Genomic DNA, 17,598 nt, shown 5'->3' with positions numbered 1-17,598 from the left:
TAGTCTGAGGTGTCAGCCCCAGAGCTGAGAAATTTTAAAGCTTCCTTTTACATTAGAACCATTTACCAACTTCCAAATATTGTTTTGGCTTAAAAAATTAAGCTTTAAAATCTTCAAAAGCATCTGGTACTGAGACTCACTCCTCCGAAGGAATACAAAATGCCAGCCACATGCTAAGTGATGGGAGTTTGCAGTCTCTCTCAGTGCACGTCTGATAGCCAGAATTCTGCTATACTAGGACTGTGATAGCTCTGTAATGTTCTAGTACTATTTACTATGTAGTGATCATAGACTTCATATTGCAAAATGACATATATATCTCTCTCAAGGGGACATTTTCTATTTAGTGTAATAAAACCTGATAAACTATAAGCAAAAAGTGACATTATTCAGAAACTTTTGTTTGTAGGTAATAGTCCTTGGGTAGAAAACATCTCGATTATACTCTTTAAAGTTCTGGGGAAAAAATAGTTGAGAACAGATCGAGATGGTTAGAGGCCATATAAACCTTTTGACCCATTTTAGGAATTACAGTGTCCTGAAACTAAAGTGAAGACATTTTTTATTTCTTTTTAAAATGTCTTTAGGCACAGTTACATTTAACAAAAGGAAAGGTTTTTCTCATTAAACTAAAATGTTATTGAGTTACTAGAAAAGCCAAAAATCTTAGCTAGTTCTAAGAGCTCAAACATTTGCCTCCTTGTAAAAGTTCCTCTGTCTTCCAATGTGATTTGATCCTCCGTGAGGTTGTAGTTCACAGTCACACTTACTATATTGTACCATAGTACATTTCCTCTTCACATTTACTCATGGAACTTGCTAACTTTTTCCAGAGGAATCCAAGATGAAGGGGCCCCTGTGGTAGAAAGTCCATACAGAAAGTGATTGCAGCAGCACAAGATTCCTAAAGCTCCTTGGTCTGCCATGGGGCCCTCCGCTGGCCAGACCAGCACTGCCCCACAAAAGCCAAGGAGGGAGTGGATTGCTTGCCATGGAGGGTGTGAATGGGAGATGCACTGAATCAGTGTATCCTCAAGCCACCTCTGCTGGCAGGATTCCTGTGATACTGTAGGCTCAGTTTAAACCTACGCTCCCAATGGCAGGGGTGGAAAGACCATGTAACCTCCCTGATAAGTGTGTTCCCTGACATGGCAGCCATCATTAGCACAGTACATAAGACCATAAGAATGGCCCTACTGGGTCATACCAAAGGTCCCTCTAGTCAGTAAACTGTCTTCTGGCAGTGGCCAGTGCCAAGTGCCCCAGAGGGAATGAACAGAACAGTTAATCATCAAGTGATCCGTCCCCTGTTGCTCATTCCCAGCTTCTGGCAAACAGAGGGCTAGGGACATCATTCCTGCCCATCCTGGCTAATAGCCATTGATGGATCTATCCTCCATGAATTTATCTAGTTCTGTTTTGAACCCTCTTATGATCTTGGCCTTTACAACATCCTCCGGCAAGGAGTTCTATGGGCTGACTGTGCATTGTGTGAAGAAATACTTCCTTTCATTTGTTTTAAACATGCTGCCTATTAATTTCATTGGTGACCCCTACTTCTTGTGTTATGAGAAGTAGTAAACAACACTTCCATATCTACTTTCTCTACACCAGTCACGATTTTATAGACTTCAATCATATCTTCCCTTAGTTGTCTCTTTTTCAAGCTGAAAAGTCCCAGACTTATTAATCTTTTCTCACACGGAAGCCATTCCATACCCCTAATCATGTTTGTTGCCTATTTCTCAACCTTTTCCAATTCCAAATAGAGAGTAGTTTACACCTCCCTGCACCAGTGTGGTAAATCAAGCCTGATACAGTAGTTTAACTGCTTAAAATAAATAAATAAATTCCAGAGTTTTTACCTAAATAAATCCAATATCTGTATCGTCTCCCTCACTCCTGTATAGTTAATTTAAGTCCTTCCATCATTTTTGTATCACACTAATCTGAGCAGTAGAACTATGAAGTTTCTTAAATGAAGGTGTATTATTGTCATAATTTCCCATGGATCAGTTAATTGTGACAAAAAGCCACTAATTTTAGTTCTAATTGAACATAATGATGAGACTCCATAATCTAATTTTATCGAGGTTGCTTCTTGCTGGAATGTTCATCACCTTCTTATCAGAAAACTTTGTCAGGTTCTGTTCAGGTTAATGATCTTTTTGTAACTCGCCCTCTCTCTCCCTCTCTTTTTTTATTTTGCAGGGTCAACCTGGTCCTCAAGTAAGTGTCATCTTGTTCTTTTACACTAGATTATGCCTAACTGTGGAGTCAACAGAACTCTGATTATCTTCAAATTCTTTTTATTTTTTGGGACTGGCATTTAAAAAAAGCTAGAGGCTGGTAATCATTACACAACACAGTAGACCAAATATTTCCCAAGAGAGAAACATGGGGCCCCCATATGGTTGTTTTAATTCCATCAGCTGTTTGACCAGATGGTGGGTTTAACAATGTATTACCAAATAAAGCAGATCACTTAACTATGGATTGAAACTTTGCCACATAACTTTAAAGCAAGATGAAATAACTTAGCAAATGTGTAGCAGGAGCTGGTTCACATTAACCGCTTATTAATCACATACTAATAATGCTGTTGTAATCTGGGCAGGCTTCAGTTATTTCAGATATTGCACTACTTGCTACTTTGATTAATAGTATACAATCCCTGAATTAGTTCTGCTTTGGTTAAGAATAGCACAACTACATGTCATGTGAGGCGTAATTAAAGAAATGGGAATTAAGTGAAAAGGAAATTCATCCTGAGATCTCAGTCAGACACAGACAATAAAAGAGGAGAAGTATTAGAAATAACAGAAATTATATATAAATTATATATAAATTGGGTTATATTCAGAAAATGGAAGAGCAAAAGAGAAGGAGAAGTAGGCAAAACTAAACTGGATTTTAGTTAATATAAAATTAAGGTTCTTTCCATTTCCATGGTTGTAATGCACCATGAAATATTTTGATTTTTTTTTGCCTGAAAACTTTATGGTTTTCTGATATTTAGAGTTTTTTTTAATGGAAAATTAATGTTTTTCACAGAAAGCATACACTTTTAGCAAACTGCCCCTCCCCAGTTTTAATTAAACATTTTTGGTCAGCATTTGGTACTATGTAATTTTCCCAGTCTTAACTATGCTTATGAGGAATTTGGAGTGCAAAAAGTTAATCGGCTTGGCTAAACTAAATGGCTTCCTGGCTCCAAAGAATAAGTTTCCTGTGCTGACAAAGGGAACACTTAGAAAGTTTCCTGTGTTCTAGGTCTATTTATTTGCACTAAGAGCAGAGCTACATTACAGTACTGTGTCCTACATTAACACCTATTCTTGGGTCAACCTTGATGTGTATGAAGTATTTACTACATCCATGCAACACATACATAAATACTGCACATAAATAAATCCACAACAACTGGAAAACAGTTGTATTTAAATTTTTATTGATTCAATATCAATGGGGTCTTTTTCATAAGAATACAATATAAAAGTTCATTTAATTTTGTTTTTCCTATTTCAGCTCAGTAAAAATGATCCCTGTCTTACAAACCGTGAACATTTTCTATAAAAGCTCCTGTTCCTGTTCTACTGCTGACAATATTGAACCCAAAGCAGAACTACAGATTTTTTGTCATAGCTTTTAAATAGTACAGCACCTATTTATGGTTACTTTTTTCCTTTAAATAGAAAACAGTTTTGAATACCCTACTGTTAACAAAATTACTCTGAGGAATTGTCGCAATACAGGAATCAGTGCTTTGGCAATTTAAAGTTGAAAGGCTGGTGCTAAAATGATCCCAAAGAACATCAGATGTGTCTTATTGAGGATATGAAATCCAGTGATTAACATTCACCAAAAGGGTTCATTTCCAATGGGAATCCATAAGGCCAAATTCTCCCCTCAGGCATGACGATGCAACTCCTATTGAATACAATGGAAATACATACATTTATCAAAGAACAGAATATTACCTGTAGGTTATAGTTCAGCCTACATAGAATATAATACCCTGGCAATGAAAGAAGATGTGTTACATTAATGAGAAAAAGAGTAACTTTTGTTATTTTTTTCTAGTAACAGAAGGAACATAAATGTTAGAAAACAATGAACATACTACAATAATCAAAGAAAAGACCAAACTTGCTTAGGAAATCCCGCTGTGAGCTCTTTTAGTTGAGTATTCATACAGTGCCTGTCACAAAGGAGTCCAGATCCAAGACTGTGGCTCCTGCGTACTACAAATAATAAATAAAAATAATACCCACCACCAATAAATAAAAATACGGTCAAAGTGCTTAATTGTGGCTTTGTTTCACCCAGCCTCACATGGAAGTACCCTGTGCCCGGCCTTTTCCTGGTGCAGTATACTTCTTCCAGTGTTCCAGCATAACTACTTAAGAGACCAAGCCAAGACACTGACAACTTGCCATCTGCACTTTATATGGGACATCACAGCTTTACAGAGACTACTCTCCTCTCTTAACTGGCCCTCCAAATCCTTATTAGAACATGGCAAAATATTAATCATGAATATTTGTTTTAGTCAGATATTGCCTATTTTTATATTTGTGAAACGTCTGTGAAAGAATTTTACATCCATTTGATACTTCCCAATTTAAAGTTTTGTACGTATAACCCTTCTGCCCCTTTGAATTGGCAGCAACAAGGGCCGGGTTCAGTATCCAGGGGTTCCATTTCAATAACACAATGCATAACCGGCTTCAACCCCCACCCAGTGACCTGGGACAATTACATACCAACCCCCCCCCCAGGCGCCTCTAGGAGGCAATACTTCCCCACTTGCAAGCACGGAGTCTGAGTGTAGCAAAATCCTTTTAATAAAGGAGGGAAACAATGCGGCATCACGTTGGAGAAACACCACAAACAGGATTATAACACAAACCATAAGCAAAAACCCACCTCCAAGTACGTTTGGCAATGTCCTTTCCCCCCTTAGGGTCTTAAGTCCAATCACCCCAAAGTCCAACAACCCGAAAGTCTCTGGTCAGTGCCAACCCAGAATTCAAAAGTTTATCTGCAGAGTTTTACCCCCCCACCCTGGGTGAAAATGGTGGGGGGCACACACAGGATGTTAAGGGACACCTTACGTGGGCTAGGGCCAACTGCTGTGCCTCTCCATGGAGTTCTGCTTCAGCCTTCACCACACCAGCTGTGCCGCTCCTCCAGCCAACCCGTGAGCCACTCCAGCCGTCCCCGCAAACCTCTCCACTCCACTCACTGTTCCACGGGCTGCTCCAACATGCTGCAAACTGCTCCTCTCTGCCAGCCGCTTAGCAATAGATCTTCAGGCTCCCCCCAGTAGTTAACACAGCACTCAGCGATCTCAGCTCAGTAAGCTTAGTTCTATTTAGTTATTTCAGCTTGTAGTAGGGGAGCCCCGATGCTGGTGCACCATTGGCTCAACATGAATTCAGCTCAGCAGCCTCTAAATGGACTCCTAATGGAATCAAAATTAGCTCTACTCTTCAACAGTGAAGAGAGGAGGATGTGCAACTGGTGTTCCAGGCCCTCAAAAGGGGCCCATACCATCAGGTACACACACCAGTCCCCAACCTCTCTCCTTTCAATGGGTTTTGGCACCCATATCCCTTGTCTAGCAAGTGCTACTTAATTGATACTGAGACATCTCTATCATAAAGCAGTTTCATAGTTGCTCATTCACATAATCAGGGTGACAACACTTTATTCCTCCTGCCCCAATAACAAAGAAATTGGGGATCCCAGAGCTGTCAAAAATAACCATCCCAGGCTGCCGTGGGCTATGCTAGGTGGGGTGGGTGTGCCAATGCAAATACCTAAAATTCCTTTCCACACACTCCCCATAATTCACCACTAGATGTCAGGGTAGAGCTCATCCTGACTCTGCTTACACGTTATAAGGGAACTGCAACACTTTTTGTGACAAATGTTTGAATTTTTTTTTAACTTTGAGCTTCCTTAACTTCAAGCAACAATACTCAGTTATATTTGATCCCCAAAGCCCCATAGTATTGGCTTTGGTTTCCTGATTGGCTGAAGCTACTCTATGTAGTCAGCGGGTTTGGCAAAAAAACACTTTGATATGTTTTCTAAGAGCAGTGCCTTCATATTGTACTTTTTTTCTGAGAGAGGCAGGAAAAAAAATTGTCAACAGCACACAGAGTGTAGCTCTGTGATGTCTTGTACTGCAATGTGCGTGGAAAAGCAGTTTATCATCCCTTAGAGAACTTCCAGGATTCTAGGGGAGTACTGGCTATGACTGGTGGCCCCGCAAAGACACTGGAAGAGAGAGCAGTGCATCCTCCAAAGAAACTAGAGGAGGGTAGCAGGCAACAGGTCCTTTTGCTTAAGAAGCAATCACTGAGTAGAGTTGGAAGGCAATTGTATGGGGATAGTGGGCTGCAAGGCCTGCTGAGTTTCTCTATAAGTGCAGGCAGTTTGGATAGCCATCCACATTCAGCCTTTTGAGGTACCTTCGTCAATAAATATATATATAATTTAGTTTTGGGGAGGCTGGTTTACACCAGGCTGCTAGGTGTAGGTAGCTTTGTTAAAGAGAACCACCAGACCCTCCACAGGCAAACCACCGAAGGCAGCTTGCCTGCCGTGCGTAGGGCGGCAAAATCCCTAGAGCCGCCCCTGGTTAAAGCTATAGTCATGGTGTGCAGGTCATAAGAATAAATAGTGTTGTGGGTACACTAAAGAGTTGGAAAACAGGCTGTTATCTGCTACAGCGCCAACACAACAAAGCCTAACAACAATATCCATTATTCCCTCAAAATGGCTTCCCTTTCTCGAGCTGCTCCAAATTGAGGTTTAAACTCTTCAACAGTTTCTCCACATGAGTGCTTGAAACATTACCATGGAGTGTAGAGGATGGCGGAGAGGGAAAGAAAAGCTCAGTGTGCAGGATCAAAACCAGGTCCAGAGAAGGAGCCCATGACTGCTGTTGCAGAAGAAGCAATACTCCATTTACTTCCTCCCTGCCAATAGAGCCAATGCTCACTGAAGGACATTGTCTTCTAGCTGTCCATCAGCCAGAAATTCTTGTCAGCAAGCACCCACCTCTGATCATCCAGTGCCTTGTCATAATGAGTGAGAGAAGCCCCAAACTCACAGGAGATGGCTGTCATCTGGGCCACCACCTGTTCCACTCTGCAGAAAGATCTGGCAGCTGTTCCCCTCTTAGTGGCTGCTGATACCTCACTTCATCAAGTGGTTCCTCCCCCTGCTGAACAATAAAATGAGATATGCCCATTTATTATGTGAAAATGCCATTTGTTGGTGCAGATTTGCGTTATGTGTGATGCACAGTGCATGCAGGTCAAACTTAAGCCTCAAACTTTAGAAATTTGATCAATGTTACAAAAAGTCATGTACAGTCACTGCATCCGACGAAGTGGGTATTCACCCACGAAAGCTCGTGCTCCAAAACGTCTGTTAGTCTATAAGGTGCCACAGGACTCTTTGCTGCTTGTACAGTCTCATAAATCCGTGATTTCTAGGCACAGTGGGTTGAGTTAAGTATGGAGTGAAATTGGTATAGTTGTGGTCATTAGTTTAAATGATATAATTAGAGCCATAATTTCAATATAGGTGTGCTTGAAAGGATTTGATTTTTATCAGCAAATGTCGGGAAATGTCAATTTCACCTTCTATACACAAACCAACTAAAATATATTTCCATCAATGATCATTGAAATGTACAGTTCTGCCTGAGAACTTACTAGAGTTTGCTTTAAGAATATTTAGTTGTATATTTTGACATGTGATACTGACAATTTGTGTTTCAATGGCTATCAGACGTTAACTTTTTGAATCTCAGCTTTTCTGTCATTAAATAACTGTGTAACTCTTTTCCCCATTGTTTTATTCCTGTGTAATTTCTCACAACTGTGAAAATGTAAATTGATAAAAATAGGGAAAAAAAGTCAAAAATCAATATCCATATTATCCATTGAAATTTTATGTAAATCTAATTCTTCCAAGCATAAATATGGGCTATGAAACTGCTGCTACAAAGTTGGTACGTTCACTCATGTCTTTGTGTAAAACTGCATTTTTTAAGTAAAAATTGAAGTTTGAATAACAAAGTCAGGACTTCAGTATAAGGCCCACTGTACGTCCTCATTACTGTTATCTGTCATTTAAAATGAAGCCAAAAAGCTTTTTACCTTTAAAGACACTGAGTCAGTCTTTTTTTTCTCCTACAGTAGATGACTTCACTAACATATAAACAGTGCAGAGAGCTACTGCATATCCCCTGTCCTGTATTAGGTATTAGTGATGTCTACATCCTTTGAATGGAAGACATAGAACCGTGAAATCATATCTTGACAGGTTCTAGAAGTTAAGGGGGAATTTATTTTCTTTTTATGGGAATTAAAAATTTACCAGACTTTTATAATAAGGAAGAAGAGACATTGAACCAGAATTAAATAATGTTCTTTATAAAGGTATTTATAGCATTTGTAGTTTTGTCTGGACGTAAAGACAATGATTCTCCTCTTGGTTGCAATCATTTATATTCAGAATATCAAGTCAATAGAGTTACACCCGTGTAAATGAGAAGAAGGTTGGGCCCAGACTCTGATAATTTGGGCTCTTACACTATTTTATTTTGTTGTTATTACTGGGCTTTTCAAAAAAAATCATTACAGCTCACTTCTAGCAACCACATATGGGTGATGGATGTAATCGGACAGAGAATTAGAGAGAGAGTGTGCAAAATTCTATTTGTTATGTCTGCATTTTGGCAGCAAGGGCCAAAACTTACTGCCGTTGAAGTTAATGGGAGTTTTGCCATTAACTTCTGTGGAATCAGGATTTAGCCTTAACTGAGTGCAGCTCATAAATAAGCTTGTCTGAACAAAGTCACTTAAGTAGCTGACTGGTAGAGCTTCAGAGAGTATTCTGAACACTTTATTACTTCTCTGCTATTACATCTCTGTTTGGTAACCTTCCTTCCGTTTTACAGCCATAATGTAATCTTTGTACAGTACTGAAATTTAATGTGATCTTTGCAGGAAACACTCAGCCAGCATTAAGTTGTGTAACTAATGAAACAAATGCCATATCCATGGTCTATACATTTCTTTACAGTAGTTGCCTCGTAAAAGGCAACAGACCTGATTCTTTCCTGGCTCCAGTGTAACTCTGTTGACTTCAGTGGAGTTGCTCCTGATTTTCACCAGAGAGAGCTGGAGAATTAGGCTCAAGACTTTTTGTTGATATCTGATGTTTCAAAAAAAAACAACCCCACATGTGAACACAGCCACAATAAGATGTATGAAATCTACTTTCACAGAAGTAATTAACTTAATAATAGTTTAGAAAGTGTGTTGATATTTTTCAGGTATACATATAATAAAGCAAAGTAGTAAAACAGCTTTTTGATAAAAATGTTTGACAGTAAGGGGCACATATTAAACCATGAGTGCTTCAGTTGCACCAGGTAAGTATACACACGTGTGCATACAAGTATTTGTGAATGCCTAATGTTAATTGCCCACTCAGGAGAGTAAATGAGCAAATAATGTAAACACAAAGGGTGAGCTTCTATGCTAGAAACACAACGTGGGACTCACAGCAGGGAGTGGCTAAGGTCACTTTAAGCCTTTGTGCCCGCCTGATCCTTGGCTGCTCAGGAGCTGGAAAGGTACCTGGTATTTAGGGCAGCCTCCTGAGGGCTACTCTGTGGGTAAAAGCACTGAGCAAAAGCTCCACAGCACTACATGCTGGGCCTTCACCCGCAACATATCCTTCCCATCCCTGCCCCAAGTACACCCCTTCCCACTGCCTTTGCCAGGGCTTGTGAGGTGGTCCTTGCAGGGCAACTTTATGGCTGTCTTCTGCAGTATTTGTGCCAGATGAATCCTCCCTGATCAGATCCGGGGATTTTAGAGTCCCTTTACTCCATTCTGCCTTTTTGCCAGTGTAAAGGAACTGGCACGGGGATGAGGCTCTCATACAAAATATATTTTCAATTGCATTTACCTACTTTGTGCAGAAAAGGCATTTTGCTTATTCAGTTTCCTACTTAGGGTTGCAGTTTGGGTAATCAGCTTTGGAAATCTTGTGTTCAGAGAGCAGAATATTTAAGTGCTTGCCAGCAGATCCAGGTACTGATGTTGTACAGATTTATTTTTCTGGTTCAGAAAGATGTCTCAGCAAATCTGTTAATCCCAATAATATTTTAAAGCAGCTTTCAGAGTTTTTTTCCACTCCAGAAATGTATAAGAATATAAACCAATGTAGCAATCAAAATGAAAGAAAACCATCGGAGTCAGCATCATTTAGAAACAGGACTCTGTGCAGGCTAACATAAGTGCCAAGGGTGCTGATCCACAGCTATAGAGTTTTTTCTTCCTCGTCTGCTGGTGAAGGACCCTCCCAGGAATAGCTGCATGTAGCAGATGAAGACAAATTGGAGGGATAGATTCTCTGAATAGGTGGGGCTCAATTTTGAAGGGCACTGAGCACCTTCTGCAGCTCGCTGAGTATCCCCATCTCCCAGTTAAATTCATGGGAATGGAGGGCACTCAGCACCTTGAAGGCATTGCTCAGCAGTTGCAGAATTAGGCTCTGAAAGACCTAGGTGCAGTTTAATCAAATAATTCCTAAGGGAGGCATGATGGAGAGGCTGTAGGGAGAACAAATTAACCATCTACTTCAATTTGAAGGGTGTTATCTCTAGTTTCTTTTGATAGGCCCATAGTTTCTGAAACCCACCAATACCTCTTTTAAGACAAAACCAGGATGGATCTGTTTCCCTCATCTCACACACTTAACGTTAGTGTTAAGTGGAAACATACCATGCACATTCTATCTTTTTAACTGGGAATTGATTTCACACTCATCACCACGGTATTTTTAGGGCTTAGATCTTCTCATGGCAAGAAGAGCAAAAATGACTTGCATTCCTTAATTCTGTGTAGTATTACTCAACAAAGAACACATGAGCACAAGAGGCCAATTGCAAGCATAATACTGAGGTTCCCGTTTGAGATCTACAAATAACTTGTCAAAAAAACAATTAACAAACTATGAAACATCTCTTGTATTCCCATAGCATTTCCTAGTTCTTAGTCAGATTAAAGTTACGTTTTACTGGTATAGTTCTAAAAGCTGTGAAACAGTAGTAGCGTCCTCTGTGTTTTATTAGGAATTATGTGAGAGCAAAATACTGTACGATGTTCAAGTATATAACGTGGTATTTTGCTATCTTCATATGTTTTGTATTCCATATTAAATGCCTATTACCCTAACATTTTTAATGATCCTCATGCTCTCTTTCAGTTCTAAATTCTAGCTCGATCTGTTGCAGATTCCTATAGTTTCACTGAAGCTAAACAAAACAAAATAAAAATCAAGAAATTTGAGAAATGTTCTTTATCAAGCTGTTAGGCAGCTTTAAAATATCTGAACTGACCTCTATTATCTAGGGCCTGATCCTGCATCTTTTATGAGAATAAAGCAGTCCTTATTCATGTGAGATGTTAATGTTGTACCAATGTTAAAAGGGCAGATGGGTTGACCAGGTAACTTATAGGCTGATTAGCCTGACATTAATCCCTGGCAAAATAATAGAAAAGCTGATGTGAGATTTAATTAGACTCCCAGACTTTAAGGTCAGAAGGGACCATTGTGATCATCTAGGCCAGGGGTTGGCAACCTATGGCACGTGTGCCAAAGGCAGCATGCAAGCTGATTTTTAGTGGCACTCACACTGCCCAGGTCCTGGCCACCAGTCCGGGAGCTATGCATTTTAATTTAATTTTAAAAGAAGTTTCTTAAACAATTAAAAAATCTTATTTACTTTACTTACAACAATAGTTTACTTATATATTATGGACTTATAGAAAGAGACAGTCTAAAAACGTTAAAATGTATTACTGGTACACGAAACCTTAAATTAGAGTGAATAAATGAAGACTTGACACACCACTTCTGAAAGGTTGCTGACCCCTGATCTAGGCTGACCTCCTGCACATTGCAGGCCATAGAACCTCATCTACCCCACCCGGTAACAGGCCCATAACCTCTGGCTGAATTACAGGAGTCCTCAAACCATGGTTTAAAGACTTCGAGTTACAGAGAATTCACCATTTACCAATTAATAAAGAATTAAAGAATAGGAATATAATTAATGCTAGTCCACGTGTTTTTGTGAAAAATAGGTCTTGTAAAACAAGCCTTGATTTAATACTTTGATGGAGATTACATGTTTGGTTGATAAAGGTAAATGCATCAACATAATCTATTTAGGAGCAGGGGCAGGTCTGCAGCTTGGGGCTGGGGCTGGCAGCAGGGCCAGAGCGGAGCTGGGGACAGAGCTGGGCTGGGTGGCACTCCTCCTCCAACCCCCATGGGGGCTGGCCTGGGCTCCACCGCGCCCCCCAGACGTTCCTCCACGCCCCACAGTTTGGAGGATATTGAAGTAAAAGCAGTTGAATGCTGTGGTTTATTTCATGAACTGTACATTAACAGTACATACATACATGCACACACATACATATTTATGTATCTTCCACTACATTTCCTTACTTCAAGAGCCTACCATTTACACTTAACTAGTTTATTATTAACATAAATACATCTACCTAATGTAATCTACTGAATATTTTTTATCATAATGGTATTTTCATGTACTTGGGTGGTCCAAAATTTGGGCAAAAATCAGTACATAAATTAATAGTTTTTGTAAACCTGGGAAATTTTCAGTAAAAATCAGTAAAAACTGAAAACGAAGGACCTTACCAATGGAGAATCATCATCAAATGGTGTGTTTTTACTAGGGTAGTAGGTCCAACACTATTTAGCATTTTCATGAGTGAGCTGAAAATAAATTTAAAATTACTACTGATAAAATTTACATATGAGACAGATTGGCAAAATGGTAAACAACAATGAGGACAGGACAGTCATAAGATGGATCTAGTCAAACAAAACGTGTTTTAATATAGCCAAATGCAAAGTTATACATCTAGGAACAAGGAAAGCTGGCTAAACTCACAGAATGGGGGACTATATCAGAGAGCAGGACTTTGAAAAGGATTTAGGTGTCATCATGGATGAGCAACTGAACATGAGCTCTCAGTGTGATGCTGTGGCGGAAAGGACTGATGCAATCCTTGGACTTATAAACAGGGGAGTAGTAGGTAGGAGTAGGGAGGTGATCTTACCTCTGTGTAATTGGTGAAACTGATATTGAAATATTGAATACAGTTCTGGTGTAAGAAAGAGCCACAAAAATGCTTAGAGGGGTAGAGAAAATGCCTTACAATGAGAGATTTAAGAGTGCAATCTGTTTAGTTTATCAAAAAGAGGATTGAAAGATGACTTGATTACAGTGTTTAAGTAACTTAATGGAGAGAAAATACCAAATACTAAAGGCTTCTTTAATCTAATGGAGAAGGGCTTAACAAGAATCAGTGGCTAAAAGTTGAGGCCAGACAAATTCAAAATGGAAATAAGGGACACGTTTTTAACAGTGAGGGGGATTAACAAACTGCCAAGGGGGAGTGGTGGATTATCCATCTCTTGATGTCTTCAGATCAAGACTAAATGCCTTTCTGAAAGATGTGCTTTAGCCAAACACAAGTTACTGTGGTCAATACAGGGATAACTGGGTGAACTTTAAGGGTCCGTGATATGCAGGAAGTCAAGCTAAATAATTTAATGGTCCTTATGACCTTAAACTCTATGAATCTGAGTAGTGCAGTTGAGTTCAGCAGGACTACTTGCAAGTGTAAAGATTACTTGTGTGTGTAGGTGCTAGATTAGTAATGCATACCACAGGAAAAATCCGGACTTCATTGAAGTCAGAGAGAGTTTTGCCAATTACTTCAGTGGGTCCTGGTTTACCCTAAATTTTCAGGAAGGGTTCACTTTATAGTGACTTGTGCACATGAGTAAACTTACATGCATAAGCATTTGCAGGAACAGGCCCCAAAACATATAAGATTTAACAGTATTGTTATAATACCAAAATATTAGTGTATCATACCCTCTCTTTCAGATTTTAGCAGGAATTTAATATATTATGTGCATGTGCATTTGATGAGGTGCTGGCATGCATCTCTCTGATGATGCATTATTCTGCTTATATGCATATGGGTCACATTTACATGAGGATAACGAGGCAAAAAGAACTCAGTGTGGTAGGAAATACTGTAATTCCATTCATAAGGACAGGTCAAAATGTCCTCTGTATTTTCAGTAATTTGCCTGTTTGCATCAAGATGGAGCATGGCATGCTGCAACCTGTAATCTCTACAGGTCACCACTGTGTATAGCAGGCCATAATTCAGAACTCCAAGGGCCACATTCTGCCCCTGGAACACACTTTGGATGCCCTGCTATATAATATGCTATATAACAGAGGCTCTTGGATAATCTCAAACACTGGCATTCATAAGGAATGTTAAGCATCATGAGCTGCTGGGGAACATTTAAAAGAATAACATATTTTCGAAGAAATATAATACAATTTCATTGTACAGTATGTCTGCTAGTGATCATTTGCCAAAAGAATAAATATTCATTTATATATACACATACATATGTGTGTAATTTCCCCTGAAGATGGTCAGAGTTTTGCAGACAAAAATATTAGCCTTAGGAAAATGTTTAGTTTTGTTTTTAATAAACTTTATGTTGTTTTAAATTGCTTCCTTTTTAAAAAATGTTGCAAGTCTCAGAGGTTACAAAAAATCTCCCTAGTCACCTCATGTTTATATATACATTAGGCTAAATATATGTAGATATGTATAACTGATGTACAATAATGTGTAGCATTTATAAGGTGTTTCATCTTCAAAGCACATTATAAATATTAACTAATTCTCAAAATACTTCTATAAAGTATGTCTTTATTATCTCCTATTGCAGATGAGGAAACTGATGCAGAGACTTAAGGGACCAGTCCTTCAACCATCACTCACACAAGTAGGCTTTACTTATACATGTAGTCTCATTGACTTCAGCTGACTTACTTGTGTGAGCAAGGGTTGACAGATCCATGTCAGAGCCAGAATTAGAACCCCATGAATTCGACTTTGCCTATCTTGTTATGTCTCAGATGGGATGTTTAGGTATCTTGTAGTGTTCTGCTGGACTGCAATTTGCCTCAAATGGATTTAGATTATGTAAAATTCTACGGTTCTTATTACCCACAGTTGATGACCAGGCATAATGTACTTTGTTTTAAAAAGATGTTATGATTTGTTTACACAACGTCTGAGGTTGCAACAACATTGGCAGACAGAGAAACTATTTGAGGACCTACAGGATGTGTAAGGTAGCATGGAAAAGGAGGAAACATAAGGTCCCACAGGAAAATTTTAAAAGCAATTTCAGTGGTGCAAAATTTCACTCCAACATTTTTGTGTTTTATTTTCCCAAGCTTTAGCATACCCTAAGGATTAAAAAGGTACCTAGACTGTGAAATAATTCCTTCACTCCTAGGGTATGGAGATTATATTACAATCTCAGAAACTCTTCTATCCCTTGGGCAATATTTTACACAGCTATGGCTTCATATTAATATTTTACTGCTATTGCCCTTCTAACCAGTCATGATTTATATAATATAACCTGCCACCTCTTTTACAATTGCATTTTATAGTTGTATTTGTAGACATTTCTAAAAGGAAATCTAAATCTTTCTTTGGTGTTCTGCTTCCGTGAAAGAATGAATGTGTGTTGTAATGTAGTTTATAGTAAAATCTGGAAGAGAAAAAATACAGTACAAGCATAGGTTGAAATATTGCTCTCATTGATGCCAAGATAAATCCAGAGTAATTCCACTGAAATAAATGGAGTTACTCTGGATTTATCCTGGTTAAACTGTTAGCAGAATTTGGCCCCCAGATTTTTAAAGGCTTATGTGAAAAGCCAAATGCTAATGCACCTCAATGTGGCTGTACAACAGATTGCTTTCACAGTACTTTTTAGTGCCATGTTCCCAGTTCTGCTCAGTTATGTAAGTGCAACTTTTATTGTCGTCATTTGGATTTACAGCTATGTAACTAGAGCTGAATTGGGCCCAAAATTCTTCAAAAGAGGCACCTGACATTTAATAGCAATTATGAGACATGTTTTTTAGTATTTTCAATAACTAAATCTTGTTTTCAGGTTGTGGAAAACCAAACAGTTTTGAAAAAAGTCATTCAAATCTGAACAAACTGTGCAGTGGTCACAATTATCAAGTTGACATACCATAAATTAGTATATAGTTATTTCAGTAGATACTGTGCTGTGAAACTGTTGACATTTTAATCTTGACCAGTGCTCAACACATACTTAGTGATAGATGAACCTCATCACTATTCAGATGCTCCATAGTTTTATTTCTAGCAACTTATCTTGGAGTTTTCTGTACTGCCCATCACCTATGCAAGGTCCCTAATGGTCTGCATGAGTCTTGTGCTCATAGACACTCAGACTTTAAGGCCAGAAGGGACCATTGTTATCATGGAGTTTGACCTCCTGCATATCGCAGGCCATGGAACCTCACCCACCCACTCCTGTAATAGACTCATAACCTCTCTCAGAGTTATTGAAGTCCTCAAATCAAGATTTAAAGACTTCAAGTTACCAAGAATCCACCATTTACATTAGTTCTGCTCTTCTCCATTCCTGGTTGCAAGAGGCTCTGCTTGGGATATAATTAAATGTTTTTCCCCGAAAGACAAAAGTAGAGAGATTTCACTGAGCCATAAAAGTGGGAAGAGAGCTTGAATGACAGATGCTGCAGTACTGCTTCTGAACTGGCTACTAGTAGTGGCAAGTTCTCATTATTCTCAGGGTATGTGCTTCCCAGTATGGGTGGCCAGATATGTGCTACCTCTGCTTGAGCTAGTGTGCCAAAAATAGAAGAGTGGCTGAGGTGGCTTGGACTAGCCACCTGAGTACATACCCAGGGGTCAGGTGTGATTGTACTTGGATGGGTAGCCCGTGCCTTTGCCTGTGTCACTGTGGGTCACACTGCTATTTCTAGTGCACTAGCTCTAGCAGAGCTAGTGTGTGTCTGTCTCCCTGCTCTGGGAAATGCTTTCCTAGCTGCAGTGTAGACATAGCCAGAACTGGCATTGGATCAACTGAAAACAAAAAAAAATTTTTTTTGGCAAAACAAAAAGATGAAAAAATTTAATTTTGGGGTAAGCAAAAGTTTTATTTTTGGTTCTGGGTTTTTTTTAACCTTTTAAAAAATAAAATGTAAGAAAAATTCTAAATGAAGAGTCATTTCACACTGAAACATTGTTTTGACTTTTTCAGTTTTTTTTCCCAGCTGAAGCATTAGGCAAATTCAACATGGATTTGCAAATATTTCAGTTTACCCAAATATGCATTTTTTCATTAAAAAAAAAAAGTTGTGTCCAAAATATTTTGCTCAGCTGCACTCTTGAACCTCTCTTGCATGCCCTCAGGAGAAGTAATTCTCTGCAAGGTGTTTGAGGCTGTGATCCAAAAGAAAAAGATGCTTAAAATCACCCCTGAAGTGAGTCTTTCATAAGGCACTGAGTTATCCACTAGACCACTGGGTAATTGGACAAACCACAACAACCTTTGCCTTAAAGGAGCTGC

At 39.0% G+C, this 17,598-nt stretch overlaps 1 protein-coding gene across 1 annotated transcript in view; it reads left to right on the top strand.

The window, feature by feature from the left end:
• COL25A1 (collagen type XXV alpha 1 chain) overlaps positions 1–17,598 on the top strand; it is a 431,307-nt gene that overhangs the window by 265,083 nt on the left and 148,626 nt on the right. Inside the window, exon 5 of the mRNA XM_030564569.1 lies at positions 2,212–2,229. Within this exon, the coding sequence (XP_030420429.1) occupies positions 2,212–2,229 (18 nt within the window). The remainder of the gene's footprint in view (positions 1–2,211; positions 2,230–17,598) is intronic.

The sequence above is a fragment of the Gopherus evgoodei genome, chromosome 5 (genome assembly GCF_007399415.2).
Source record: "Gopherus evgoodei ecotype Sinaloan lineage chromosome 5, rGopEvg1_v1.p, whole genome shotgun sequence".
Lineage (NCBI taxonomy): Eukaryota > Metazoa > Chordata > Testudines > Testudinidae > Gopherus > Gopherus evgoodei.
Note: the sequence above shows the minus strand (reverse complement) of the source record. Positions and strands in the feature narration are given on the sequence as shown.